Genomic DNA, 27,511 nt, shown 5'->3' on the forward strand with positions numbered 1-27,511 from the left:
GAGACCTCAAGTTCTAAATCTGAGGTCACAAAATCAAATTCGTGGAAAATTACTTCTTTCCCGAAAACTAAGTTACTTCAGAGGGACCGTTTCTCACAACGTTTTATACCATCAACCTCTCTCCATTACTCGTTACCAAGTAAGGTTTTATGCAAAAAATTATTTTGAGTAATTACCAATTTTGTCCACTGTCTTTTCCGCAGAATTTTGCCCATACGATCACCATTCTCTGCCTTACATGCAATTGCCGAAATTCTGCTCTATCCTTGTAAGCTCAAAAAGCCTAGTTTCAAGGAGAACCCAGGCGCACAAGTCTGAATTCCCTGCTAACCAATGAAATACGCTTGACGTAAGGGCAGAATTCCCTGCTTACGGTTAAAGCACTGATTTTTTGCTTTAGATAAACAGAGCCATGAAATTGGGCCCTTATGGTACATCAACATGTAGACTTAATAATACCACAGTTACTACAGCATGTAGCTCAATCAATACACTTGTTAAATCTGTTAATTTCCCAACTACCCTGTGGAGCTTAACTCTCTTACAATCCGAAGTTGCTTAATGTGCTAAGCAGATAAACAGGAAAGAATTTTTTTTGTTTCAAAACAATACTAAATTGGAAATTGTGTATCTGGACATGACCTTTACTTTGACCTCTTGACATATATGGAGGTAGGTCAAACCATGTGGCGTTTGGGATTTTGTTTGATGGACATTTCGGTTAAAGCCTCTTGCATGTTTTCGTCTTGTGGCCACTACAGTCCCTAAAAGGGTTATGTAATATTTTAAAACTGTAATAGCCACACCATGGTATTTGTACAGTACATGTAGGTCTATTTAACAGATGCAGGATGCAAAAAATCGCCTAAACAATTACTAGTTGCTACTCAAAATATACAAACCTTTAAAAAAAAATGCAAATCATAATAATTTGTGTGCGCACAAATGCAAGCAGATGTTTACATAATTTGCTTACTAACTCAACAGCTGTCTTGTCTGAATCTGTGACTCATTTGACATTCTAGGGTGTGGATGAATTTACTTTAATGGCTTGGAGCTAGAAAGTCATTGTTCTTTTCTCTGTTGGAACAGCAGCCCTATTAATGTATGCGTAATTCTCAGCCATCTGCTACCGTGTGTATGCTGAATTAATTTATCAAGCAGGCATTTTGTGAATACTCTCCAATATTATGTATACATAAAGGCAACTCCCAAAAAAATCAATAAAACTATTTTGTTAACAATTACTAAATAGTATTTACATTTTTTGGGTGTGTCCTGTTCAGGGTTTTTCCCAGAAGTGAAAATGTTTGAAAAAAAAAAAAATTGTCACTTGTTCATCGAAATGAGTACTGTATCTCGTCCGCAGTTAAAAACAAAATGTTTGAAGAAAATCTTTTTACTTTGCAGTTTTTTTCAAATTCCTGTTTTGTTATTACTATTTTAAATAGTAATTAATTCCTAAACACAAAAGGTCACTTCAGGAAAAAAAGAAAAGAAAGTGTTTTGCCGGCAGAGTTCTTTGTACAATTCGATGTATTTGGTGAGATCTATCGATAGGTCACTTTGTGAAATTAGGTTGTTGATACTGTACATTAGGTCACTTCGTCAATTTAAAATGTGACAAATGCGCCTGAACTGTACGCGCACTTTAGTAATTGGTAAAGTGGCGTATCTACACAATGTATATTACAAGTTGTGAAATTACAAATATTGGCAAGTTTGGCGATACGTTGTTTAGGCTATAGTGTAGTTATGATATTGTTACTGAAACTTGCTAAAATTGTGAACAGTACTGAGTAAATACTAAAAAATTGCATAACAAATTATTTGTATGTTTGACAGATGCTGAGCGATAAAAAGATGAAAATACAAAATTGATGAATTATTCAATAGGGGAGGGTATTTATTTTCTTCTACAGTCTGACTCTGTATGCACAATCTTTAGACGTTTGGTATTAGTCAAAGACCAGTCTTCTCACTTGGTGTATCCCAACATAAGCCTAAAATAACAAGCCTCTGAAACTATGAGCTAAATTGGTCATCGAAGTTGCGAGAAAATGATGACAGAAAAAACACCCTTGTAAGTTGGACGAATTTGTGTGCTTTCAGATAGGAATAAAAGACTTCTGGCTAGAAGTCTTTGATTATTTTAGTGAGAAATTACCTCTTTCTCAAAATCGTTGCTACTTCAGAGGGAGCCGTTTCTCACAATATTTTATACTATCAACAGCTTTCCAATGCTCATTACCTAGTCAGTTTTTAAGTTAAAATATTTGTTTTGAGTAATTACCAAACATGTACCTTCCCTTTTACTCTAACTGCAGCTGCTACCTTGGCATTGTACATGCCCTACGGTATCACAATTATTTTTTTAGGATAAAATGAGATTTCATCATGTTCATTGTCACATGTATTCACCATTTTGTTATGGTGTGTCTGATATACGTTTGGTTGGCCTACATGTATCCACTCTCAAAAATCACGGGCAATAACAAATTTATTGATTAAAACGCCTACAACAGCTTGTAAAAGAACTGAGAAGAATTTTGAGAAATATTTCACTTCAAACGAATAATGGTTATTACGTAAAACGAGACCACCCAGTGACCCTTTAAAATGAAATCTCTGCAGGTTAAAAGAAAGGGGTTTCGTAAATCGTAATTCAAACATTGCTATGCATTCCTATCATGAAAACAATAATCCCTTTCAGATGCAGATCGGATACAAGAAACGTGTGTTGTTATTGTTATTTTGTTTTCCTACAGGCTTACCTGGTAGAAACAATCCGTATTCAAATGGGGGACTCGGTCCGTCCTCAACAAATGGGAGTCTTCAAATCCACTGATGGTATTGCCTTCACTCCGTGGGAATACAAAGTTTCTCTCAATAGTCAGTGTTCAGCTGAGTTTAGCGTACCATCCAGCACCTCTGTGAGCCAGGCAAGCTCCGTACTATGTACTCAGTACTCCATCAACAACCAACCAAGAAATGAAGTGGTGAGACTAGAGTGTATTTTTCTTCTGCTTCATTTCATATTTTGTATTTGCACAAAAAAAAAAAAAAATATGGGCAAAAAGATGATTATGAACTTCGATATTAGAGTGTTGAACACATTTCAAATGAATTTCTTGCAAAGTTAATTTCAATATTAGAGCTAGATCGCAGGTTAAATTTATGCTCCAGTAAATTTTTCTTTGTTCAACCCCAAAATATTGAAAGTTTTACCCAGTAAGTTTCCCTTTAATATTAATTAATGTTTATAGTTTCTTTTGGACACATTTAATCCTCATTACCATGACTCCTTGCAGAATTTGAAACCAACTTTAAAAGTAACAAAAAAACAAGACAACAGCTTTCCAGGTTGTATTGTAAACTTGGGTGTGATCCCTGGCTACATGGCAGTTAACGTTTGGGTGAATTCTGATTGGCATTCGGAACACAAATATTGACATAATTAGGAGACCACCAACATAGGGCTAGATAGCTCAGTTATAGTAGAGATCCGGTTTGTTAATTTGGAGGTTGCTGGTCCAAATCCCTCTCCAGTCATTTTTTCTTTGTTCAACCCCAAATCACAGTCAGTGCAAAATGTTGGAGAATTAAAGATTTATTAAAAGCTAAGATATTTTAAGCATATTCAATCATAGTTATGTCTTGTAACAGTTATAATGTGTATAATAGATAGTATAAGTTGTCTTCATTATTTTTCCTTTGAAGATCTTGTTTGATTTTTCTCCACCAACGGAGCTGATAGAATGGCAGAGAGCCAAATATGTGCGATTCAACTTCTACAATATGCCAATAAGCTTTGGTATCTTTTCCGATGACTACGTAAGTTTAAATCTTGTATTTCTATTCCACTTTCTTAGTGAAGATACACGTATGTGGGACCAAGACTAGGTAATTGTTCTCCTTAAACTTATAAAAAAACTACACGTAATGAATACACCATTAAAAGAATATAAATTGGTCTACAATGGCATGGTGGCCATGCAGTCGACCGCACCAGACCTACAACGTACATGTGTAAGCTCCGTGTCTCTGGTCAGCCCATGCAGTCAACCGCACCAGACCTACAACGCACATGTGTAAGCTCCGTGTCTCTGGTCAGCCCATGCAGTCAACCGCACCAGACCTACAACGTACATGTGTAAGCTCCGTGTCTCTGGTCAGCCCATGCAGTCAACCGCACCAGACCTACAACGTACATGTGTAAGCTCCGTGTCTCTGGTCAGCCCATGCAGTCAACCGCACCAGACCTACAACGTACATGTGTAAGCTCCGTGTCTCTGGTCAGCCCATGCAGTCAACCGCACCAGACCTACAACGTACATGTGTAAGCTCCGTGTCTCTGGTCAGCCCATGCAGTCAACCGCACCAGACCTACAACGTACATGTGTAAGCTCCGTGTCTCTGGTCAGCCCATGCAGTCAACCGCACCAGACCTACAATGTACATGTGTAAGCTCCGTGTCTCTGGTCAGCCCATGCAGTCAACCGCACCAGACCTACAACGTACATGTGTAAGCTCCGTGTCTCTGGTCAGCAGAGAGTGGTTTTGAGTCCTGGTTATAAGATTCTACATACTGCTAATTGGCTCATTAATCATTCAAACTTCAAAACTTTTCTTAAAAAGTGTCTCTCTTTGTTCAGGTGCCTTGTGCCCCTTATTGATGGATACATGTGCATGTATAGTGCGCAATAAAAGTGTGGATTACCAATCTATGACCTTACCTTGAACACCAATAAACTGGTACTAAGGAATTATGTTAAGGTTGACAGAACATTTTTTTTTCTTAGCGCTTCCTTTTGTTTTCTTCCTCATACTAACTTATCTCAAATACTTGACTGCAGGCCCAATACTTCATGGAGGCAATAAAGGAGATTGCCTCCATATGCTACAGTAGAAATTACCAAGGAGAAAATGCCTTGGTGCACTTGCCCTTTCAAAAACGATGCATACATGCCTGTCACTAAATTCGCCTGTTATCATGTTTACAGCATCACTACACTGTACGCAACATTGATATTCTTGCCAAATGCGAGTGCAATGGACACGCATCAGACTGCATCCTTCAGCCGCTGACCGATGATCCGACCAGAATGACCTACAGGTGTGAGTGTGGGGGCAACACCCAGGGGTCTGCTTGTGATCAGTGCCTGCCACTCTACAACCAGTTTGCCTACCAGACGGGGGAAGGAGGTTTCACTTGTCAAGGTACCTATATGCAGAGGTCATAGTTGGGGGGTGGGGGATCACAAGCGAAACGCTTCCTGACACATGTGACTGCACTTGACTGTTTTTATTTCAACAAGCACGAAGACAAAAGACAATTTATCTAATGAAAGACAGTTCTTTAAAAACAACTCTACCTGGCAAGTAGATACACACGTTGTGTTACCGCAAACCAAATAAATACATATAAGATTTATCTCATTGTCTCTACAAGTTGCTTCCTTGTTTAAACCCTGGGCCCAATTTCATATTGCTGCTTAAGCAGAAAAAAATGCTTATCGTTCTTTTGCTTAACAGAGTGGGCTCTGCTCTAGTCAAATTGTCTTTATAATAATAATTGTGGCTTCTTATATAGCGCACATGTCCGTCACCCAGTGACGCTCCTGGCGCTGTAACATACAGTATTTCCTGTGAGATGTGGGACTACATTTGAATTATGAGACCTAACTCTGATAGCACCATGTAATGCTTTACAAGGTGCTCTGGCGCAATTTGCTGCCAGTCGGACCAGGAACACCGGGGCGAACCCCTTCTCTTTTCGATAAGTGCACTGGGTTCTTTTACATGCGTTACATAACACATGGGACCAACGGCTTTACGTCCCCTCCAAAGGAAGAAGCAATGGTTAAGTGTCTTGCTTAAGGACACAAGTGTCACGGCTGGGGATTTGAAACACCAGAGTTTGAATTCGGCGCTCTATACCGCTCGGCCACAACACTTTGTTCACCCCAAAATTAAATTAAAACGTACACGGACAGTTTTGTTTGTGGTTACTAATTACAAGAAATTATCAGCATATGGCAGCTTTAGTGATACTTTTGTTTTGTATTTCAGAGTGTAACTGCTTTGGGCATAGTGATGTTTGCACTTTTAATGCCGTGGTAGCTAGTGACAATTCAAGCTTGGATGCCAATGGTAATTACAACGGTGGTGGAGTCTGCCAGGGCTGTCGCAACTTCACTGCAGGTAAATCAGCTCAAACTTATTGAACAAATGTGATGCAAAATGAGTTGGTAATGCTTCTTAGATGTATTCCTATAAGGATTAATCTTCCAGCGTGGACATATTCGCTCTCAAAAACCCGACCATCTTTTGAAAAGAAAATTTTGCAGATTAATTTTATTGTTTCATTTATGTAAAAACAATCGATGCATTTATGATTCAAGAAACAGTGCCAGATAACTTTACCCAAAACCTTCATCTTCCTTTAAACCCAATAATATAATGCACCTTTTTATGCCCAAGAAATGATTAGTTACACTTCCCCTATTTTTGGCTATGACTCAGAAAGACCCTTTATGACTAATTTTCTTCATTTCGTCGTCTTTCTTCAAGGTATCAACTGCCATGAGTGCGAGAGATTTTATTTCCGTCCGCCTACCAAGCTTCAGACTGACGAAGATGCTTGTAGCCCTTGTAACTGCTTCCTCCCTGGTACTAGGGAAGACGCAAACATTGGCCTGGTCAAAGGAGAATGCCTCATCAATAATGAAACGCCAAATCCAAATTCTATGGTAACTTTGCACTTAACCTCGTTCCCATTGTGATCGATTCTGCCACCTCATATTTTTCCAGCATGCCTTGATCTCTTTTGACCCCTGGAATTAGATAACTGCACAGCGCATTACCACTCTTGATCAATAAACTCCATTTGCCAGGAGCACCAAAATATGCAAAACCAATTTTATGAAATTCATGCAAACTACACTGACGACCTACGCACTTCTGGTCACCATTGTGTCACTGTTAGACTAAGACTTTTAACAACAAGATTGTGGTTACTGATTCCTACCAAACTAATCGCTGGTTTCACAATGACTATGTAGAATAAGTATTGTTGTCTAGTTACTGAATCACAAATTCTTGATTTGTGCAATATGTACATGATGTATAATCATAGACATTAAACCAATGGTTGTATGAGAGAGATTGGCTGTTGCCAGCTTGTGGTTTATACCCCATTGTGGGAGTTCTCATGACTAGAAGATCATTTAAACAAACAAACAAGCAAACTTTTGGAATAATTCTCTTGTACTTACCACTGAAAGTAGCAATTTACCTAACAGGTTTTGAAATTGAGTTTCTACACACACTTCATGTAACTATTGTATGTACTGAATGAATGGACTGAATATTTGATTTATCAGGTTCCTGGTGAATGCTACTGCAAAGTCAATGTGCAAGGAATCAAATGTGACCAATGCAAGGATGGATTCTATGATTTAGTTGACGCTAACTCCAACGGATGTCTGAGTGAGTCATTAACCCCGATGAAACTTTCAATGTTGATATGATATTTAAAGCAAAGATCAGATTTCATAAAAACCTCCACACCTATAAGACCCCAGTTTACAAAGAGTGTACTGCCAGCACCCAAGCAATTGAGGCGCAAAGTGCAGCACTTTGAATACAGATTGGTCTCTATTATTGTTAAAGAGTGTACTGCCAGCACCCAAGCAACTGAGGCGCAAAGTGCAGCACTTTGAACACAGATTGGTCTCTATTATTGTTATTCTTTTGTTATTTAAATGCCAAATTTATGCTATGAGGTTTCACAACAAATGTGACATACTAGGTTTTCAATTGTTTGTTTACCCCAGGCTGTAACTGCTTCACCCCTGGAACCGTGGCCACTTCCAACATTTGCAACAAGAATGCCACTGGCCAGTGCCCGTGCAAACCATTCACCACTGGTCGGCGCTGTGAGGAGTGCATGGATGGGTACTATGATCTTACATCAGGAAACTCTGAGGGTTGTTTATCCTGTGGATGCGATGCTGGAGGGGCAAGAAGTGCAACCTGTAACAAGATGACTGGGGACTGTACCTGCCGGGACCAGGTGGAAGGTAGACAGTGTAGTAGGTAGGTACCTACAGTTTAGTAATTTAAAGTAAAGTAAAGTGCAGAGAGCCAATAGACCCCTTGCATAATGGGAAACGCTACACTGATGCGCATGTTTTCACGCACAAAGAACAGCTATCGTCCAATCATTTGCCTCCTTTGACCCTAGTGAGGGAGCTATTTGAGCGTGTGAGGGAGCTATTTGACCCTAGTGAGGGAGCTATTTGACCCTAGTGAGGGAGCTATTTGACCCTAGTGAGGGAGCTATTTGACCCTAGTGAGGGAGCTATTTGAGCGTGTGATGTCACATGCAAGGGGTCTATAAGGCTCATCCTTGTCATTTCAGGGAGAAGTTTTAGATCGATTGATTGATACTGTGTTGTTGTTATTGTTAATATTTACATATCAGAGCTGTCAAGATCACCAAGCACAAGCTTTGGTGTTGTCATTAGCAGAGTGTGGGTTTGATTCTTTATCTTTGAGCAAGACACAAATCACAATTGCCTTGTTAGGAAGGAAGGCAGTAGTGCATTCTGCTCTACCAGACAAACTCCTAGTGGATGACAACCATGCCTGTGTCCTTATGGACTGTCAAGGGGTTAACCCTGTTTCAGCCCTAGGAGTACATGTAGGTTGCAACCTGCCCCTGGTGGCAGTTGATTTGGGTCGATAGCCCCAATCAGTTAAGTGTAGATGTAGCCCTCGCCTTGAAGTGCCCGTGCGATATCCTGTGTCTAAACAATCTTTTACAAAGAACCCTCTGCATCTGTTTGTGCTTTTTCTTACAGTGTTTCATCCTTTGCATACTACCAAAGTCTCCACTCAGTCAGTGCAGAGTTTGAATCAATCGGCCATCCCAACTGGGGGAGGGACAGTGTGAATTACGCTGGGTTCAGCTGGTTCGGTTATGTTACTCTCACCGGACAGGTAGGTGTTGTTTTGCTATTATCAGTGTTTTTCACCAGACTCTAGTTGTAAATGTTGGGTTGAACAGAACAAAGTTGATTTTAGCAGGGTTTGAATGGGTTAACATGCTGGAGCTCTCAATTGAGCTATTAATACAGAGAGGCAGGGTTGAATGGGTTAACATGCTGGAGCTCTCAATTGAGCTATTAATACAGAGAGGCAGGGTTGAATGGGTTAACATGCTGGAGCTCTCAATTGAGCTATTAATACAGAGAGGCAGGGTTGTAGCTAGACCAATTTGGTGGGAAATAAATCAAGCATAATTTGAAGGCCTTCTTGATACTCCTTATCGTAGCTGTGTATCGGATCAATACAAAGTCGACAATGTGATGAACATTCTAGGGGAAATCTGAGCACAGCATATTTTTGCTCAAAGGCTATTGAGCTATTTTATACAGAATAATGATATGCTTTTGAATTGCACCCAGAGCAAAGATACTGACAAACTATGTGTAGGGAGACTACCAAGAGGATTAGGTACAGATAGCTCGGTTGCTAGAGTAACCAGCATGTACTTGTAGGTCGCAGGTTCAAATCTCGGTTTATATATGTAACAGGTTTCTTTGTTCAACCCAAAATTAAATAGTCAGTTGCCATTGTGGTTTGTTACTAATCTACTTGTATTTCAACTACATGTACGTTTCATAGTTACAGTGAAATTTAAGTTATTTCAGGCTAGTACAGCTCAGTAGGTACACGTACATTACCGCAAGTAACATAATATGATTTTAAAATTGGATTTTTAGATGACTACAACCACAACGTTGACTGTACCCCCCTCCCAACTGAGTGGTAGGTTCGAGATCGTACTAAGGGCTGCAAATGAAGGTGGAACTCAACTGGAACTAACTATTTCACCCAAAGGGGCAACCAGTGGGACTGTGCAGAGGGGGACAGTCAGTCTGCCCTTGTGTGCATCTTGGTGCTACGACGGCAGAGCACAGAATCTAAATGCTAGCTTGGGGTCGCAGTTCGTGCTTGGTGTCGGTGAATGGGACCTGACTGTGAGCTTGGATGTCCAGGGTGGTGCAAGTGTGCTGTTCGTAAGTGGCATTGTAGCATTGTTTTCCTGCTAGATATCATCAATACAAAAACACTTCTGAGGCCATTTCATTTTGCTGTGTAATATATATTTTCAGCTGCAACAAGAAACTATATGGAAAGGTTTGCGGTAACACCATGTAATGACTATCTCTAATGAGTTGGGGTGGTTCTGAAAAGAATTGTTGGTTTCAACTTGACGTTTCGATCAGTATGCTCTGATCGTCTTCTGGAGAAAAAATAAAAATAAACTAATTATAGTTTAACCATAAGTTCTGTAGAAACACAGGAAGGAAGCCGCCCTCTTGAAGGATGAGCATCTATCTATTATAAAAATAATGAATCTGTGGCATATCATGGCCAATGGCCTAGGGATTAAGAGAAACGGCCCGCTCTGAAGTGACTAAGTTTTTGAGAAAGAAGTAATTTTCCACAAATTTGATTTCGAGACCTCAGAATTAGGATTTGAGGTCTCGAAATCAAGCATCTGAAAGCACACAACTTCGTGTAACAAGGGTTTTTTTTTGCTTTCATAGTTATCTCGCAACTTCGACAACCAATTTAGCTCAATAATGTTCACAGGTTTGTTGTTTTATGCATATGTTGAGAAACACGAGGTGAGAAGACGGGTCTTCCCGTATCTTTAACTACAAATTCAATGGATATTATTTGCCAGCCACTTCAAGTGAAACTTTTTGACTGTGTGTATGGCTAGGATGGCTCAGTTGGCAGAGCACCAGAATGTGGATTCGGAGGTCGAAGGTTCAAGTGCAGCTATAGTCTATTTATATTTGTTTAAATCAAGCAATCATAAAAATGTTGCTAATCAGATTCCCTTGTGGCTTAGTAATCAAAATAAGATATATACCGGTAGGTGATTACAACTGCCTCTAGCATGTCTAGCTACCGGGGAATTTTGGTAGTCTAGTTGGTAAGACACTGCTCTATGAATTGTAAGGGTTGTGGGTTTGAATCCCATCTGGGTAATATGCCTGTGAGCTTGGGAAAGTACTGAGTATACAATGCTAACACACATCGTTGTGACGGTAAAACAAAAATCAATATCAAAATAAGAAAGTTATTTGTTTGTTTTCTTGCAGGATAAAGTTGTTGCGATCCCTGTTGAGTTTTTAAACCCTGTGTTGCTGGGTGACAATGCCGACACCTTTTTGAACACGTGCGATGTTTATCAGAATGACATGCGGTAAATAGATCTTTCTAATCCTCTTTGTTAAAGAAAAAATATGGAACAGTTTATATTTCATTTGTTAAAATCTTTCATGAAGCTGTTTAAAGGCACTGGACACTATTGGTAATTACTCAAAATAATTTTAAACATAAAAACTTACTTGGTAACGAGCAATTGTATTAAACATTGTAAGAAACAGCTCCCTCTGAAGTAATGTTGTTTTCGAGAAGGAAGTAATTTTCCACTAAAATATTTGCTGAGGTCTCGAAAGCAAGCATCTGAAAGCACATATCTTCGACGACCAATTGATGAGTTAAAAATTTTCACAGGTTTGTTATTTTGTGCATATGTTGAGATACACACAGTGAGAAGACTGGTCTTTGACAATTATTACCAAAGGTGTCCAGTGCCTTTAACCATTTCGAACGACCTTTCCCCATAACTCGTTACCAAGTAAGGTTTTATGCTAATAAATATTTTGAGTAATTACCAATAGTGTACACTGCCTTTAATAAACACCTACGTGTATTGCAACTTGTTGTTCCACAGTATCGGTACCGGTCAGGAATCCCTCTGCCTCTCTAGTGTCTTCACCCTGACTACATTCTACTTTGACGGGGCCAGACTATGTAATTGTAACCCGACCGGTAGCATCACCCTGCAGTGTGACCAGTATGGTGGACAGTGTCAGTGTAAATCTGGTGTAGGGGGAAGAACCTGCGACATGTGCCTGCCAGAGTATTATGCCTACCGCAGTACTGGATGTACACGTAAGTTCTACATCTATAGCACCACCCCCCCCTCCCTCCCTCCTCCTTTTGGAAGATGCCATCAATTCTGTACACAAGTCTTAACACAAAACTCTGTCAACTCTCACCATGGGCATGTTGGGTGTGTTCATTTAGCCTGGGCCCAATTTCATAAAACTAACTCGCAGAAAATACGCCATTAGCAGATTTCTTTGCTAATAAAGCAAATATTCAGTGGGGTGTAATGGTTGCAAAAATGTCAACTTATTGGCTGGAATGCTATTTCTGCTAAGTTTTTATAGTGGGTTGGCTTAACTGATAAGTTTACTTTCCCTTTGAGTCATGAAACTTGGACTTAAACTTGCACTCATTATTGAAAGATGCTGGATTAACCAGGATTCCGGCTGGATTAATCGGGATTCCATCTAAATCTCGCCGGGATCCCATTGACTTTTTATCTGACATTGATGATTGCTGTTTGTCTTTTTAGCATGCAACTGTTTTGGTACTAACAAGGTGTGTGACATGACTACTGGCCTATGCGACTGCCCTCCAAACACTGCAGGCCAGCAATGTGATAAATGTGTGATCTTTGCATGGGGGTTGGACAGCACCAATGGGTGCCAGGTAAGGTTGTGTTTCTGTATATTTGTGATCTGCATATGTGACCCGCTCTAACGAAATGAGGATTGTCTAGTGAATTTCACATTTGCATATTTCATAATATTCCAAACAAGCAAATCTTAATATTTTAAATGAAATAAAAATCAAGATCATACGACCTTCCTGTCTGAAACAATGTGGAATTTTCGACGCCCTTGACGCTTAATTTTACGACCCGTTTTGGAAAACACAAACTCCATAAAAATTAATTTGAAAAAACGCGACGTCTCACACACTCATTAAAATAATATTAATATTTTTGTTTACGATAATGAAAACATCAATTTTTAACCCCCCGTAGTCAGGCAAACAAAATTACCAAAATGAACAAACAACTCAACGAGAAGTTAGATTATAATGTGTAGACAATTTCACCAATAAGTTTGACAATGTTTACCTGAATTTTTGGAGCAATTTGCGTTGATATTTCCAACTTGAAATGCGAGTTTTGTTCCGTCAAGTCAAAACATAGTAAAGACAGCTGTCACTCAGCGCATAGCATCAACCCCCACGGGTATACTCGGCTTGAAGACCAGGGAACATTCGCAATTTCCCCGTGCATGTTTCTCATGATTTTAGCGAAATTTCTTACCCAGCATGAAGTTTAACTGAAAGATTATTCCTTTAACATTCAGAATTATTTTGGTTTGGAACAATTCAACCTTGAAAAACCACAAAACAATGATGGAAATTAGACACTGTTTTCCCAACGTTCGATAAACATTCCACTGTTCCATACGTCGTACGTGTAGCAAAGTTTGTGCATGGTACCCGCGCAGTGTTCGTGTGTACATTGTCGTATTACCAGCGCTGCAACTAGCTATGGCAACAAGACCGGGTCGGGTGATCGGACTCTCACGCTGCATGGATAAACAACGCCTCGGTCTGTGAGCCATACTAAATCTCGCGACGCGGATTTATGAATGGGAGATGTCATCGCTGATAAAACAGGGTTTGCCTTTGGTGACCTTTGAACCCCTTTCAGTGTTGACACATGTTTTTGGTGGCTATATTTAGACACCTCTAATCTTTGGCTTTCCAATGGTACTCTTGGTGGCGCTATGCAAGTTGTGTAAAAAGTTTTGCGACGCTCGCCAAATTTGGTGTTTTCAATGAATGTTCGCTGTCTGTCCCGTGGGATTTGGAACATTTTTGGATAATTACGTCAAGAACATGGCTCAGAAATCGTCTGTTTTTACATCTTTAGTAATCTTTTGACGAAAAGGTAAGACCATAGTAAGTTTAATCAAGATTTAGGCAACCTAAAAGTGTAGTAATAAAAAAATTAAAAAATTCAATAATTTTCATTAATTGTTTGTTATGATTATGTTCGGTGTCAAATTACACGAAATGAAACTTTACTAGACATTCCTCATTCCGTCAGAGCGGGTCACATATGTGACCTGTCACCACAAAATGAACTACACGTATAAGTCCACAGAGTTATATAAAAGAACTAAAGGGCGCACTGGCCTATGCGCGCAGGCGGCCATTTTCTAAGTTGAACAAACGGGCATTGCTTAGCGTGTGTTTGTGCGGCCATTATGTATGTTGACAAAACAGCATCGCATCAGCGTTCAATAAACACAAACTCCAACGTGTACTTCGTATTTAACGCACGTACATAATGGCGCGCGTGTCTCGTTGCGGTCCCGTCCCGTTTGTGCAAGAAGCATCACCAGTGCGCCCTCTAGTTCTTATATATAACTCTATGTATAATTCGCACTGTGCCATTTCCCATTACAGCCGCTCAAAGTGTAGTCTGGATCTTTATGATTTCATTCATTATTGTGACCTGAAAGCTTATCTCATCCAATTTCTTACTTTTACCTTCAGATGTGTAACTGCGACCCCATCGGGTCAATCAATCCCCAGTGTGACCTGACAACAGGTAGCTGCACCTGCCAGCCCGGGGTAGGAGGTATGAAGTGTAATGAATGCCTGGATGAGTACAAAGTGTTGACGTCTGATGGGTGTACAGCCTGCCAGTGTGACCTAGCTGGTAGCCAGAGTGCCGTGTGCAACAAAACAACCGGGCAGTGCCAATGCAAGGTAAGGGTTTCTACGAGTCGTTATTTGCTTGTTAAAGGCAGTGGACACTATTGGTCATTACTCACAATAATGTTTAGCATAAAACCTTACTTGGTAACAAGTATTTTGATATCGAGACCTCAGAATTAGATTTGGAAGTCTCGAAATCAAGCATCTGAAAGTACACAACTTCGTTGGACAACGGTGTTTGTCTTTCATTATTATCTTGCAACTTCGTTGACCAATCGAACATACATGTACATGTATCAAATTTTCACAGGTTTGTTATTTTATGAATATGTTGAGATATACCAAATGAGAAGACTGGTATTTGACAATTACCAATAGTGTCTAGTGTCTTTTAGGAACTTAATAGGGGGGTCGCGTTGGCATAGTGGTTTCTTTGAAAAAGAAAAACAATTTTTGTTTTTATTGCGACACAAATGAGGGTTTATCAGCTGAGGGAAAAGAGAAATAATTTCAGCACCATTTTATTCTAGTTGAATTGAATTAATCCCCCTGGTCGTCTTTTCTCACCATGTTAGGATTTAGCAGGGGGCTTAACATGCAGTCACTGTGCAGCTGATAGTTTCTACAACTCTCCTCTACATCAGACCGGTTGCCTGCAGTGTGTATGCATGGGCATCACCACAGTGTGCGATAGCACCCTCGATCGGGCTGTACAGGTAATGGTAGCCGTTTTTGTTTTCACTTTATTCAGTTTTTACATAAATAGCGCTTTGCAACATTATTATCATTCAGGCACACTTTTAGACCATTCCTCAAACTTTCTCAACTCTCCTTGGAGCATACAACCCCATGCTGTATAAGTTTGCATAAATTTGCACTGTACTAGTCCACTCAGGTTCCCATTAATACACCTGCCTGCACGCAAGAAGAGAAGCAATTATGGTTACATGTCTTGCTCAAGGACGGGAAAGGAAGTGTCATGACTGGCGAATCGAACCCACACTCCAATGATTTGACAATCAGAACTTGAGTCCGATTTTTATATAGTGTGCATATCCATCACCCGGTGACACTCCTGGCACTCCTTAGCACCATGTAATGGTTTACAAGGTGCTGTGGCGCAATATGCTGCCAATCAAAGCAGGAACATCGGGGCGAACTAACGGCTTAACGTCCCATCTGAAGGACGAACCATCATGGTCAAGTGTCTTGCTTAAGGACACACAGGAGTCACGACTGGTACACTCTGCTGATCAGAAACACCAGAGTTGGAATCTGGTGCTCTTCGCCAGGCCATGACACGTCACGTGTCTGCATTTAATGGTAACAATTTGGACTTCCTCTTGTCTGTCATTGCAGTACGACATCCCAACAGATGTTGTTGGCAACTGGTCGGTGACGTCTGCTCAATCACTCTTCCCAAACTCCCCAATGACTGGCTTGATCAACTCCACTGCTGTAGTAACCGTTTTGGTGCCGGCCAGCACGGATGCGTCCTGGAGTATCCCATCCCAGTATCTTAGCGGCAATCTCCTTGGTCTGTATGGGAGCAGTCTCAAGATGTCGCTCTACTACACGCTGGTGAATCCACTGGAAGCTACTACAACAAGAGAAGCTAGACTGGTCATACGGGTAAGGTTGTGCATCTACGTTTACTATCTTAAACAGTGTAAAGGGTTTAATACATTTTGTTGGATCAAGTTTTGTGGCCATGACATGAATCCCTACTTACTGTGAATGAAGATAAACATGTATATGTACACTGTATGGTAATTTACCAGTATAGGTTTCAGCTTTATTAGTCAGCAAGTTTTTGAGAGAAAAAAGTGAAAAATCACAGAGCAATATTTTCAGGAGAGTCATGTAAATACCAGTACTGGTAAATATGTCAACATGCTAAAAACTACAGCACCTCAGCAAGAAATATTTTAAGGGAAGCTTTCTACCATCATTATCTTCAAACCGTGTAAGTTTATTGTAAATCTGTGGACATTGTGTTTTGTGTCCCACAAAAAGTACCCCAATCCTTTAAAGGAACTTGTGCCTTCCGATTAACCGTTTATACTGATCACCAATCTAAACTATGAGGTAAGCTGTAAAAGAAACAAATGTCACCACACTTTTCAGGAACAACCAGGATTCAAAATTAAAAAAAGAACACTTTACATGTAGCTGGTCTTCACATTCAGACATTCACACATCAACAAACTACATGTGTAGCTGGGGTATAAAGCAGAATATACAACAATTTGTATAACGAATAACTTATGTCTTTTTGTAGGGGATTAAGATCAGACAGTTCCAACAGCAAGAGGGATTTCAAATGTCTGTTGTTTACATTTTCAAAACCCGCTCTGTTTATTTTGTCTTTTTTAAACATTAATAAAAGATTTATATCCAGTCGGTTTTCTCTTGTAAATTATAACTTGATCAAGATTTTCCATAACTTTTGACAGTGTTACTTCTCTCATTACAGGGTCTTGAGAACACATTCATACATAGTCTTGGGACTCTCTCTCCACAAAATGTCTTCCATGACCTCTCAGTGACTATCCGAGAGACAGCGTTCCTGATGGAGGGTACTAATGCAGCCATTAGCCGTGGTGAATTCTTGAAGACCCTCAGTGAAGTCAGAGAAGTTTCCATATCGGCCTCACTCACAGATGTTGCTCATCATTCAAGGTAAGTATTACTGCCTCTAGCTACCAGGCATGCAACTCTTCCACGTTTCCGCTCTTCCATGTTTTAAAAAAATGATCGGCGCAAAAAGGAAAAGCCTAGTACATGCTAACAATGCACCTTTAGAGCATAAAAAACCTCAAAATTTTCTAGGGTACCATTGTGGGTCTCATGTCCCGTGGCGTTTCGGCTGCCTCGCTCCGCACTTGCATTGTGCCTTCGAAAAATCTTCTCTTTTTTTTTCAACGAGCAGTTGCAATATGCCTGAGCTACGGTCAATCTCGGTGGTCCAGTTGGTATGACACTGCTCTTGAATTGCAAAGGTCATGGGTTCGAATCTCACCCGAGTAATATGCCTGTGATTTTTTTTTTTTTTTTACAGAACTTGGGGGGAAAGTACTGAGTATACAGTGCTTATACACACTGGTGTATATAGGTACCCCCCTCTAAACAATTAAAAATACTTTATACTCAACAGCTCAAGGTAAGGTTTCTGTATCAAAAAGTAAAAACAAAAGATGCAACTTTCCTGATTTAAGTTGGAAATTTGACTTTTTGATTTGTTGCCCAAAATCAAGTTATTGTCCTCCCCACGAAAAACTGTGTTTCTCAATTTTTATTCTAAAGTATGTGTTTTACTCCCCGGAAAATATGTAAATGTTATGTCTAAAAAATGAATCGTTTCTCAGATTCAAATGTCTGGCGTGAAATATTTTCCAACTGTTATACTGCTTCGCATCCCAAAATTGACCAAGTAAGAACTGGTCCTTTTCACCCTGTAAATATCTCATGCCAATGTTTTGTGTCCTCTTGTAGTATTGGTCAAGTGTCATTCTCTTCAGCAACAATGTTTGATTCAGCACAGTACGATCCCCAGGCTATGAGAGCACTCTCTGTTGAGCAGTGTAGCTGTGGCAATGGTTATACAGGCTATTCATGTGAGGTAATGTATGGTCGACCAGGCTAGGTTAATAATACCAATCAAATGACAAATTGATCCGAGTTAGTCTCACACAGTCTAACATTCCTATGCATCCTGTATTTTATGTATTTTTGAATTATCATACCCCAGAGTGAAATCCGCAATTTTGATTAGCTTATCACGGACCTACCCAAGTGCGTTGTGCACTTGCGCAGTAGTATACATGTAGTTGTGTATCAGCTTATTTTCAACTACAGCATGGCGTTTTAGTGTCGGGCAAACAAGCCAGTTCCTGTGTTGAAATGTAGGTTTGCAACCTTTTCACTCAGGCGCCGAAATTGAAACGAAAAGTGTTTTATGGTATGATAAAAATGTTACTACAATGTTGGTTCGGCTTAGGGTGTAATAAGGACTACATCTACTCTCGGAGTCTGTATCAGGCTCCTTAACTAGATAGTAGTCCGTATCACACCCAAACTCACCTAATTAGTTAAGGAGAAAAGACGAGAAAGTGTAGATTCGTGAATAGAATGTACAAGCGTAAGGCGAGTACATTGTACTCACGAATCTACACTTTAGAGTCTATTCTCTTACTCAAACTATTTCCCCCATTGGTTATCTAACAGTTTCAATAAATCAAGTTCTCAATAAAAACAACACTAGTAATAGTCTATCTAATTTCGTATGTCTTGCCAAGCGACGGTTGATGACATTTTATAGTGATTTTACAATAAATGAAGGCATACTTTAGTGCTATTAGCGAGTACGTCAGTTTGCTCATTTGCGAAAGTGTTTTTTTTTCTTAATCTGGAAAATATTTTTAGAATTGAAAGATAACATATTTTCAGTTATGTTTTGTTGCACGTGATGAACCACTGAACTGTAGATTATGTTACAAATATACACTGCAGTGTACATTCGTAACGAATCTACAGTTAAGTGTAGATTCGTAAAAATATTCTACACTTTCAACAACAGAGTGACACCACAGAAATAGTTTAACATGTAACATTTCCCAGATTTTATGAAAGGTTGTTGACTTCTTTATTGTAGGAATGTGCCATGGGATACAGCAGAGTCAATGTGACTGGACATGCCTTCTTTGGCGAATGTACAGCGTGTGACTGTAATGGGCACAGTCAGTCATGTGATGCAACCACTGGTCAATGTCTTCAATGCATGCACAACACCACAGGTATGTAACCTTTGCCATGCAATATGCTAATTTCCCTCATGCATATACATAATAATAATAACCACAACTGGTTTTTATAATTGCGCTTTTCACAAGCATTCCAACATCATTACCCCTGGTCACTGAGCCATTAAAATAAACCCTTTAACGATCTCATAATCTGATAATCTAAACCACCTTTTTCCAGGTTTCAATTGTGAGATTTGTGCCGATGGTTACCATGGTGAAGCTACCCTAGGAACAGCCAATGACTGTGCAGTATGTCCGTGTAGTCCACCCAGAGCGGAGAACACGTCGTGTTCTGTGATTGAAGGCACTGTGACTTGTTCTGCATGTTCTCCGGGTCACCTAGGCCCACTATGTAACAGGTGAAGGTTAACAACCCCGTCGCTAATAATAATGTGCAGTTCATATATAGTGATATGGAAAGGTTAGCGGTGATCTGCATCCACAGTACTTAAGCAGCACCGAATTCAAACTCTAGTGTTTCTGATCAGCAGAGTGTGGGTTCGAATCCCCAGCCGTGACACTTGTGTCCTTAAGCAAGACAACTTAACCTTGGTTCTTTGGATGGGATGTAAAGCCGTTGGTCCCATGTGTTGTGTAACGCATGTAAAAGAACCCAGTGCACTTATCGAAAAGAGAAGGGGTTTGCCCCACTGTTCCTGGCTGTGGCTGCTGTATGTGCCCTAGCACCTTGTTAACCCTTATAAGGTGCTACATAATTGGGTCTCAGAATTCATCACTGCAGTAATGTATCTTTCTGAAAGTTTGTATATCTCAGCGCCTTGAGTACCTTGTTTGGTACATAACGTGCGCTATATAAGACTTCAATATTTATTATTTATTAGTCCGAGGAGTTCAAAATTAAGTGGTAACTTGTGATCAAGAACGTGATTGTACCAGACAATATTCAAATCTAACACGCAAATGGCCTATTGTTTTCAATTATAAATGACCATTTTCTGGAAAACTAAACAGGTGTGACACATTTCACTATGGGCAACCTGAACTCTCTGATGGCTTCTGTACACCCTGCTCCTGTAATGGAAACACTGACCAGTGTGACAGCATTACTGGTCAGTGCTTGGGTTGTGGCTCAAGGACAATTGGTTTCAACTGTGAACGTTGCCAGGACTTCACGTATGGGGATGCATCGTTGCGCAACTGCCAAGGTTTGTAAAAAAACTACAGGTGGAAGTGTCCTGGTCGAGCGGTTAAAGCATAGAATTCAAACTCTGGTGTTTCTGATGAGCAGAGTGCGAGTTTGAGTCCCAGCCGTGACACTTGTGTCCTTAAGCAAGACACTTGATCATTGCTTCGTCCTTCGAATGGGACGTAAAGCCGTTGGTCCAATGTTTGTAAAAGAGCCCAGTGCACTTATCGAAAAGAGAAGGGGTTCGCCCCGGTGTTCCTGGCTGTGGCTGCTAAATGCGCCGTAGCACCTTGTAAACCCTTATTAGGTGCTGCTACATTGTATATTATTGGGTCTCAGAATTCATAACTTTCAATAACCTCTCATTCTGTATAAATGTGTATACTAAGCGCTTTAGGGTTAGACTTTGATATATAGGTTGCCTTGGCCAATTTTAGCAAAAATTAATGAAATTTCATGACTTCAAATTCACATATTTTCCCCTAATCCTCTCAAACTACATGTACATGTAGACATTTCCTTTGAACTATGAAAGGGAGGTATACGTTCGGTAATCTTTCCCTAAATTTAAAGGCAATAAAAACTGTTGGTGAGAAGCCTACAGCAGCGTTCAAGAATATAAAGCGTTTTGAGAAACATTTCACTTCCACTTTAAATGTAAAAAAGAAATAAGTTTTTGTCCCCCAAAATTTGAACTTGAGAAGCGTTACTGCAATGTTTTAATACCAAAAAAAATGCATAAAGCCAAGTTTATACTTCCTTTGAATGCAAAGCAAATTTTGGCGTCACTGGGCTGTTTTCGCCAGGAAAGTGTCACAGAATTATGATTCGTTGCGAATTTGTGACATAATAAATCACATTCAGGCTCACATACCCAGGAAGTACATGTACATGTATGAACCAGGCATAAGATTTACTTGTCATACATGTACGTGTAATTCAAAAGTTAAAATATACTTGATTCTTCTCACGTTTAGATTGCAACTGTGATTCAGTAGGCTCCACTGGTTTTCTTTGCAACCATACGAACGGCCAGTGTCCATGCCAACCAGGCATTGGTGACCGCCGTTGCAGCACCTGCCTACCAAACTACTACAGTTTCACTAATCAGGGCTGTCAGGCTTGCGAGTGTAACGAGTATGGTTCCCTGACTCAACAGTGCGATAACAGCGGAGTGTGTAGTTGTCGTTCTGGCGTTCAGGGTATCAAGTGTAACCAGTGTGTGGTTGGGAAGTACGGATTGCCACATCAAGCATGTGCAGGTAAGGGATATTCAATACACTATTTAATAGTTTTGGTAATCATTTATTAGTCCACACCCTCAAACGCCTTCAGTCAAAACTCTTTCATGGAGTATTTTGGAGGAAAACCAACCAAGAACCAAGAAATGAAAGAGCTTTTCAATTAATCAAGATTTTTTTTTTCTCTTAAACCAAATTGAGTTGGAAGTTATTCCAGGGTTCCTGAACAAAAATATTATATTATATTTATTGACCAAACCAGTAGCGGAGGAGCCGCCAATTACAAAGTCTTAAATTTAGTTATTCAAGTTTTAGGCCTTAAAAGGTATAAATGAATATTTGGTTTGTGGCAACACAATGTGTGTGTCTACATACTTACCAGGTAGATTTCTGTTCCTTAGAGAACTGTCTTTCTTTATATGCTTCTTTTGCGGAGTAGATTTTCGTAATTCAGGAGACTTCTCAGTTCTGAAAAGAACTGTCCTGCTTTTTAACTACTACCTGGGCGAAAGGTAGAAAATCAGTCGGGACCACTAGATTTAACTTTTAGTTGATCTTTTTAGTTGAGCTGTCAGTTGATCTTTATTAACTTCACAAACGCTGAGTGAGTTCTTAATTGGTCTTAACCAAATGGGATGTAATTTTGAGTAAAATAATGAAAGCCTCATGATTGTGACTGCGATGTGACAGGTTCATTGGGAGGAGCTATAACACGATGTAATTTTTGTTTTGAATAATGAAAGCCTCATCCCACTTTCTGCCGATAGATTGTGACTGTGATGTAACAGGTTCAGTGGGAGGAGCCACTGCTGTTTGTGAAGTCATCGATGGCCAATGTCCTTGTAAGTTAGGAGTTGGCTCGCGACGTTGTGGCGAGTGCTTACCGACATATGTCAACTTCACCGATACTGGTTGCAGTAGTGAGTATCTACAATGTTGCATAAGGATTGAAATATTTGAATAGCAAAGTCTCGTCCTTCCTCTATTCTAACCCCATTCATGTATTTCCAATTCACTGCTTATGTTTCACTTAGTTACCTGTTCATGTTTGTTGCGTTGTCATTTAGCCTTCGAGAAAGACTCTGCTGGGGACGAAACGTCGGGCCATTAACTATTTGTTGCATTTATACAATCAGTCCATTTGGTTGGTAAATTGTTTGCAACAGCTAATTTTATTTTTTTCCTCTATCAAATCATCAGGATGCGACCAGTGTGTAGAAACTCTGCAGAATTCGACAGTCAACCTGTTCATCCTCTGGAATTTACTCTGGGGTCAAGCAAGCCTCTTGAACGACCTCCAGCAGCGAGATGTTGAGCTTGAAGCACTACGCCCTCAGGTCAACGCCACGGTGACGGAGCTAACAGACACTCTGACCAGCTTTGATGCCTTGAGGGTGCAGATTGAAGGAATAGATGAACAGCAATATGTTGCCGATGTCAACAACCTTGTCTCGATGGTTAGTCAATATTTCAAATTTGTTATTGACCCCATGCACAATAATGCACGTACATGTAGCTTTTTGCCAACCAAGGTTGGAAAACTGTAGGAAACAAATGCAAACGCAAAACAGATTTGTAGTCAAGTTAGACAACTATTCAAAAACAGTGTTGAATTTTGTTGTATTTTTTGTTAATTAAAAGTTTGCAGAAATATTGAAATTGGACATGGCATCTGCTACACGAATGAATGTCTTGCTGACAATCGGCCCTCCATGCCAACCAGTGCGGTTTGATTATTAACATGGAATGGTCTTTTGTTTCCATTTTTGGGGAACAAATTTCTTCGTGTACTTGTACATATTGACTCCCATTAAGAACGTGTAAGTTTGCTGCGCATTGTCCAAGGGATCAATATCTGACAAATTTCTTTTGCAGTTTTTTTTCTTCAAATTGTTGATGTGTCATGAATCATAAGTTAATTAGTAAGACACAGCCAGCTTTATTTTTCGATGTATCTGCCATCATTATTCCCATTCTGTTTCATCATCACATCTTGATTGTTTACAAATAGCAATATTTTCTCTCGCTGTGAGTGTTTTATTGACTTAAGTTCTGAACCCAAAGCTCTAAGGGCAAAATAACAAAACGTGTTTAGCGTCACCATCCACTTCCTTTTCGAGGCCGCTTCCTTGTTTGTTTGCCGCGAAAGGATACATTTGAACTATCTCAGACAAAACTAAATAATTTTTGAAAAATGGCTCAGCTGGTTGTCTTTAGAAATGTGTGTCGGCCGGTCATTTTGAAGAAAAAGGCCCTCCTTCTGTTTTTCAAAAGGCAGGATGCTCAACATATTTTGTTTTTATTTAGCCTAATAACTACCTTGCTGAACTCCTCTGTCATCCTAGGTCGGACAAGCCATGGAGAATTCTCAAACCCTCCTGAACCAGGTTAGTGTTCAGCTCGAGCGGATCCAAGTCCTTCAAGCTGAGGCCGATGCAGTTCTCCTGGGAGTCCATCAGACCAACCAGACTGTCCTTGACTACATCAATACCTTGATTCAGTGGGGCGCTTCGTCACAGGCCTTTATGGATGCTGCTGCTGTGAAGGAAGCAGAGCTTGTAACTGTGTCATTTGACAGCCAAGACAGGTTGATACAGGCTGAGTTGACTAGAAGTCTTAATCTGTCTAGAGATGTGAATGCTTTGACTGCAATGATCACCTCACAGGCAAGTAGCAGTACAAAAAAAGTGTGTTTCTCAAACTATTTATATGTCTGGTTAAAGGAACATTACAGAATTGGTTTTTGCTAACAAAACAGTTACTGGCAGTGTAAGCACTTTATGTAATCCACTATATACATAAACTGACAAACCTGTAGAAGTTGGAGATCGCTCGCCCATCTGGGTCACAAGAGAATAGTGAAAAACCGATGACAACTTTTGCATTGCATCGATGCCAAAATAAAAATGAGTAAAGCGCTCACTGGGCGATAAACTCCAAAACGTGAAGTTAGATTATTTATTTCGCGTCAAATATGACATTTCAGACAGAAATATTTCAAGGGATGTTTTCTACCATTATCATTATTAGACCTAGTAAGTTTTGTGTAAATCTGTGATCTTCACGAATTTTGTTTCTTACCATGTCTGTAACGATCCTTTAAGACCGAGTCACACTGCAGCGATAACGATCACGAAGCAAAGAGAGCGCATTCTATTGGTTAAATGAGCGTGTGCGTATTCTGCGTAGAGCAGTTGATCAGTCTCTTGCACATTCATGCTACATTTGTAAAACTGAGACTAAATTAATTTTCTTGACATTGTTTTACTCATTTCTCAAAAACTACAGCACCTCAGTAAGTAATATTTTCAGGGAAGCTTTCTACTTCAAACTGTTTAAGTGTAATGTAAATCTGTTGACATTGTGTAAACAATACCCAGACACCCTTTAATCTTCAAGTGCACAGCTATATGTAGCAAACAGAGCCTTGATGTTGGGCACCGATCCTTAATCAGATCCATAATTCTCCCTGCTTTGTTTTCTAATATTAGGCAATGGAGAGTAACACAGTCAACGTCTTAGTGAGTACAGCACAGGCTCAGCTCTTAACGACAGGCCAACTTGCAGCAGATACTCAAAGCTTGCTGGATAGCGTTGAAGTCACTCTTGATCAAGTCAACACTGTCATCATGCAGACTGAGGTCAGTTAGCTAGTAATAATAATTGCTAATAATAACAATAATAATACATGTGTAAAGTGTACATACATGTATCTGTCACTCAGTGATGCTCAAGGCGCTTTAACTTACAAGACTCCACTCAATTGTTATGCTAAGTAAACAACAGCTAAATACCAGGCACAAGCAATGTATATCGCATTGAATTTTTGCCGGTAACTTGTGTAATATAAGCGAGCTATTTTCGTGCTTCAGCAAATTTCAGCTCTATGAAATTGGACCCTGGTTGCTGTTGTTTGCATTTTAAAAACAAATTGTTTTTATGAGAGATGGCCTTACATCACAAGGCTGGATGGTCACTCAAGGTTGGTCACTCAAGGTCACTCAAGGTAAGGGGCTACACTTGATATTACACTTCTTCATTCACACTGAGTAGGGATTCATGTCTTGGCCAAAAACTACACAAGGTACCAAAACATGCATGTTCCTTGATCTCCTCTTGTCCAGTCAGAGGGGACAAACTGTCCCAAGGTAGTTTTGTGAACACAGAGTATAAATATACATTGTAGGCCCTTACGAAACGACTTGAATTGGCTTTGGACTCGTCTCAGGCTAGCTTGGCCCAGCAGTTGTTTGAACAGTGGCAGCATGCTTTGCGTATACACACCCAGGGTTTAGGATGAGAGGACGGGGCCTGAAGCCGAATCCAAAGCCGAAGCCTTGGTTTTGAAAAATGCCATACTTCTTGATTCTCATTTTAGGTTCAGTTGAACTACTCCAGCCAGCTCCTATCACAGTCTAGAGACACCCTACAAAGGGTCGGCATCATGCTCGCTATGAGCAACGCGGACATCGCTGACGGTGATCAAGCTTTCCTTGATGCAAACACCATCAGGCAGGGGAGCCCGAGTGGGACATCCGGGATTCCAGTTGACACAAGCATCAACCAGAAAGGTTTGTTTGTTTGTTTGTTTGTTTGTTTGTTTGTTTGTTTGTTTGTTTGTTTGTTTGTTTGTTTGTTTGTTTGAGTGAGCTTCCCATCAAGGGAACTCGGCAAACTCCCACAAAGGGATATAAAATCAGCAAATCTAAACCTTATGTGGTGCTGTTTTGCAGCTATAGTAGACTTTTTTTCCAATCGTTAAGTTTCTTTGGAAAGAACCAGTGGTTTACAACTCCTTGTTTTTGTGAGTAAATGCTCAAACCTTACTATACTAGATTATGTCTCCACAATGCAAATTTTCAAATCCTACTCATGCATATGTACATACATGTAGTGTTATATCTGTAAGCCTTTCTAGATTGTATCTCCACCAACAAAGCCAACTTTTAAGTCCTACTCATGTACAATGTAACTGTTAACCTTACTGGATTGTGAAGTTTAAAACTCTACTTAAAAGCCCTGCCATTAACAGCGCCAGCCACCAACCAAGGTCATTAACACTGAGTGAAGACCGGGTCCTGGTACTGTTATTCCCTAATAAACTAATGTCCCTTATCTTTTAAGGGTTTAACGGATGGATTGCTGCTGAGTCGGCCGCTAGAGCCCAGATTCAGGTGGTGCAACAATATCAGCCAAGCACCGATGGTAGTCTAATACTTGCAGAGAACCACCTGGAGACATTGACTACACAGGCTCAGGAATCTACTACGTATGTTTATTTATTTATTAGTAAAGGGGACAGAGACAGCTGTCGATTTCACCAAACTATTCCTAACTTAGGATGAATCTTAGGACTTAGAACGGGTTCAGTTCCGTATCCAAATACGTAGCACCCATTGAAACCATCCTTAGTTAAGACGGGTTACTTGTCCTAACTCGAATTAGGATTAATCTTAGTGTTTTTTGAAATCGGGTGCTGGCCCTCTTATTAAAAAATACATGCAAAATACACCAAAAGCCAAATCCATACGATGACTTCTAAAATATAAAGAGTTATTTGTGCCGTCGCTCTACTGAGTGAGCTAATGTATTTAGCCCATGTAGGTTTGGCAGTCTCCCTATTTTGTTAA

The 27,511-nt window shown here is 40.0% G+C and overlaps 1 protein-coding gene across 1 annotated transcript in view; it reads left to right on the forward strand.

The window, feature by feature from the left end:
• LOC117295436 (laminin-like protein epi-1) overlaps positions 1-27,511 on the forward strand; it is a 49,481-nt gene that overhangs the window by 1,594 nt on the left and 20,376 nt on the right. The window contains exons 3-29 of the mRNA XM_033778091.1: positions 2,769-2,999; positions 3,721-3,834; positions 5,004-5,220; positions 6,073-6,204; positions 6,574-6,752; positions 7,386-7,491; positions 7,839-8,100; positions 8,868-9,006; positions 9,792-10,088; positions 11,187-11,290; positions 11,825-12,045; positions 12,515-12,651; positions 14,524-14,739; positions 15,264-15,404; positions 16,048-16,320; positions 17,165-17,370; positions 18,184-18,310; positions 19,343-19,484; positions 19,672-19,852; positions 20,466-20,659; positions 21,618-21,902; positions 22,649-22,801; positions 23,082-23,338; positions 24,227-24,547; positions 25,373-25,522; positions 26,260-26,452; positions 27,006-27,150. Coding sequence (XP_033633982.1) covers positions 2,769-2,999; positions 3,721-3,834; positions 5,004-5,220; positions 6,073-6,204; positions 6,574-6,752; positions 7,386-7,491; positions 7,839-8,100; positions 8,868-9,006; positions 9,792-10,088; positions 11,187-11,290; positions 11,825-12,045; positions 12,515-12,651; positions 14,524-14,739; positions 15,264-15,404; positions 16,048-16,320; positions 17,165-17,370; positions 18,184-18,310; positions 19,343-19,484; positions 19,672-19,852; positions 20,466-20,659; positions 21,618-21,902; positions 22,649-22,801; positions 23,082-23,338; positions 24,227-24,547; positions 25,373-25,522; positions 26,260-26,452; positions 27,006-27,150 — 5,123 coding nt within the window. The remainder of the gene's footprint in view (positions 1-2,768; positions 3,000-3,720; positions 3,835-5,003; positions 5,221-6,072; positions 6,205-6,573; positions 6,753-7,385; positions 7,492-7,838; positions 8,101-8,867; positions 9,007-9,791; positions 10,089-11,186; positions 11,291-11,824; positions 12,046-12,514; positions 12,652-14,523; positions 14,740-15,263; positions 15,405-16,047; positions 16,321-17,164; positions 17,371-18,183; positions 18,311-19,342; positions 19,485-19,671; positions 19,853-20,465; positions 20,660-21,617; positions 21,903-22,648; positions 22,802-23,081; positions 23,339-24,226; positions 24,548-25,372; positions 25,523-26,259; positions 26,453-27,005; positions 27,151-27,511) is intronic.

Source organism: Asterias rubens, chromosome 10 (assembly GCF_902459465.1).
Source record: "Asterias rubens chromosome 10, eAstRub1.3, whole genome shotgun sequence".
NCBI lineage: Eukaryota > Metazoa > Echinodermata > Asteroidea > Forcipulatida > Asteriidae > Asterias > Asterias rubens.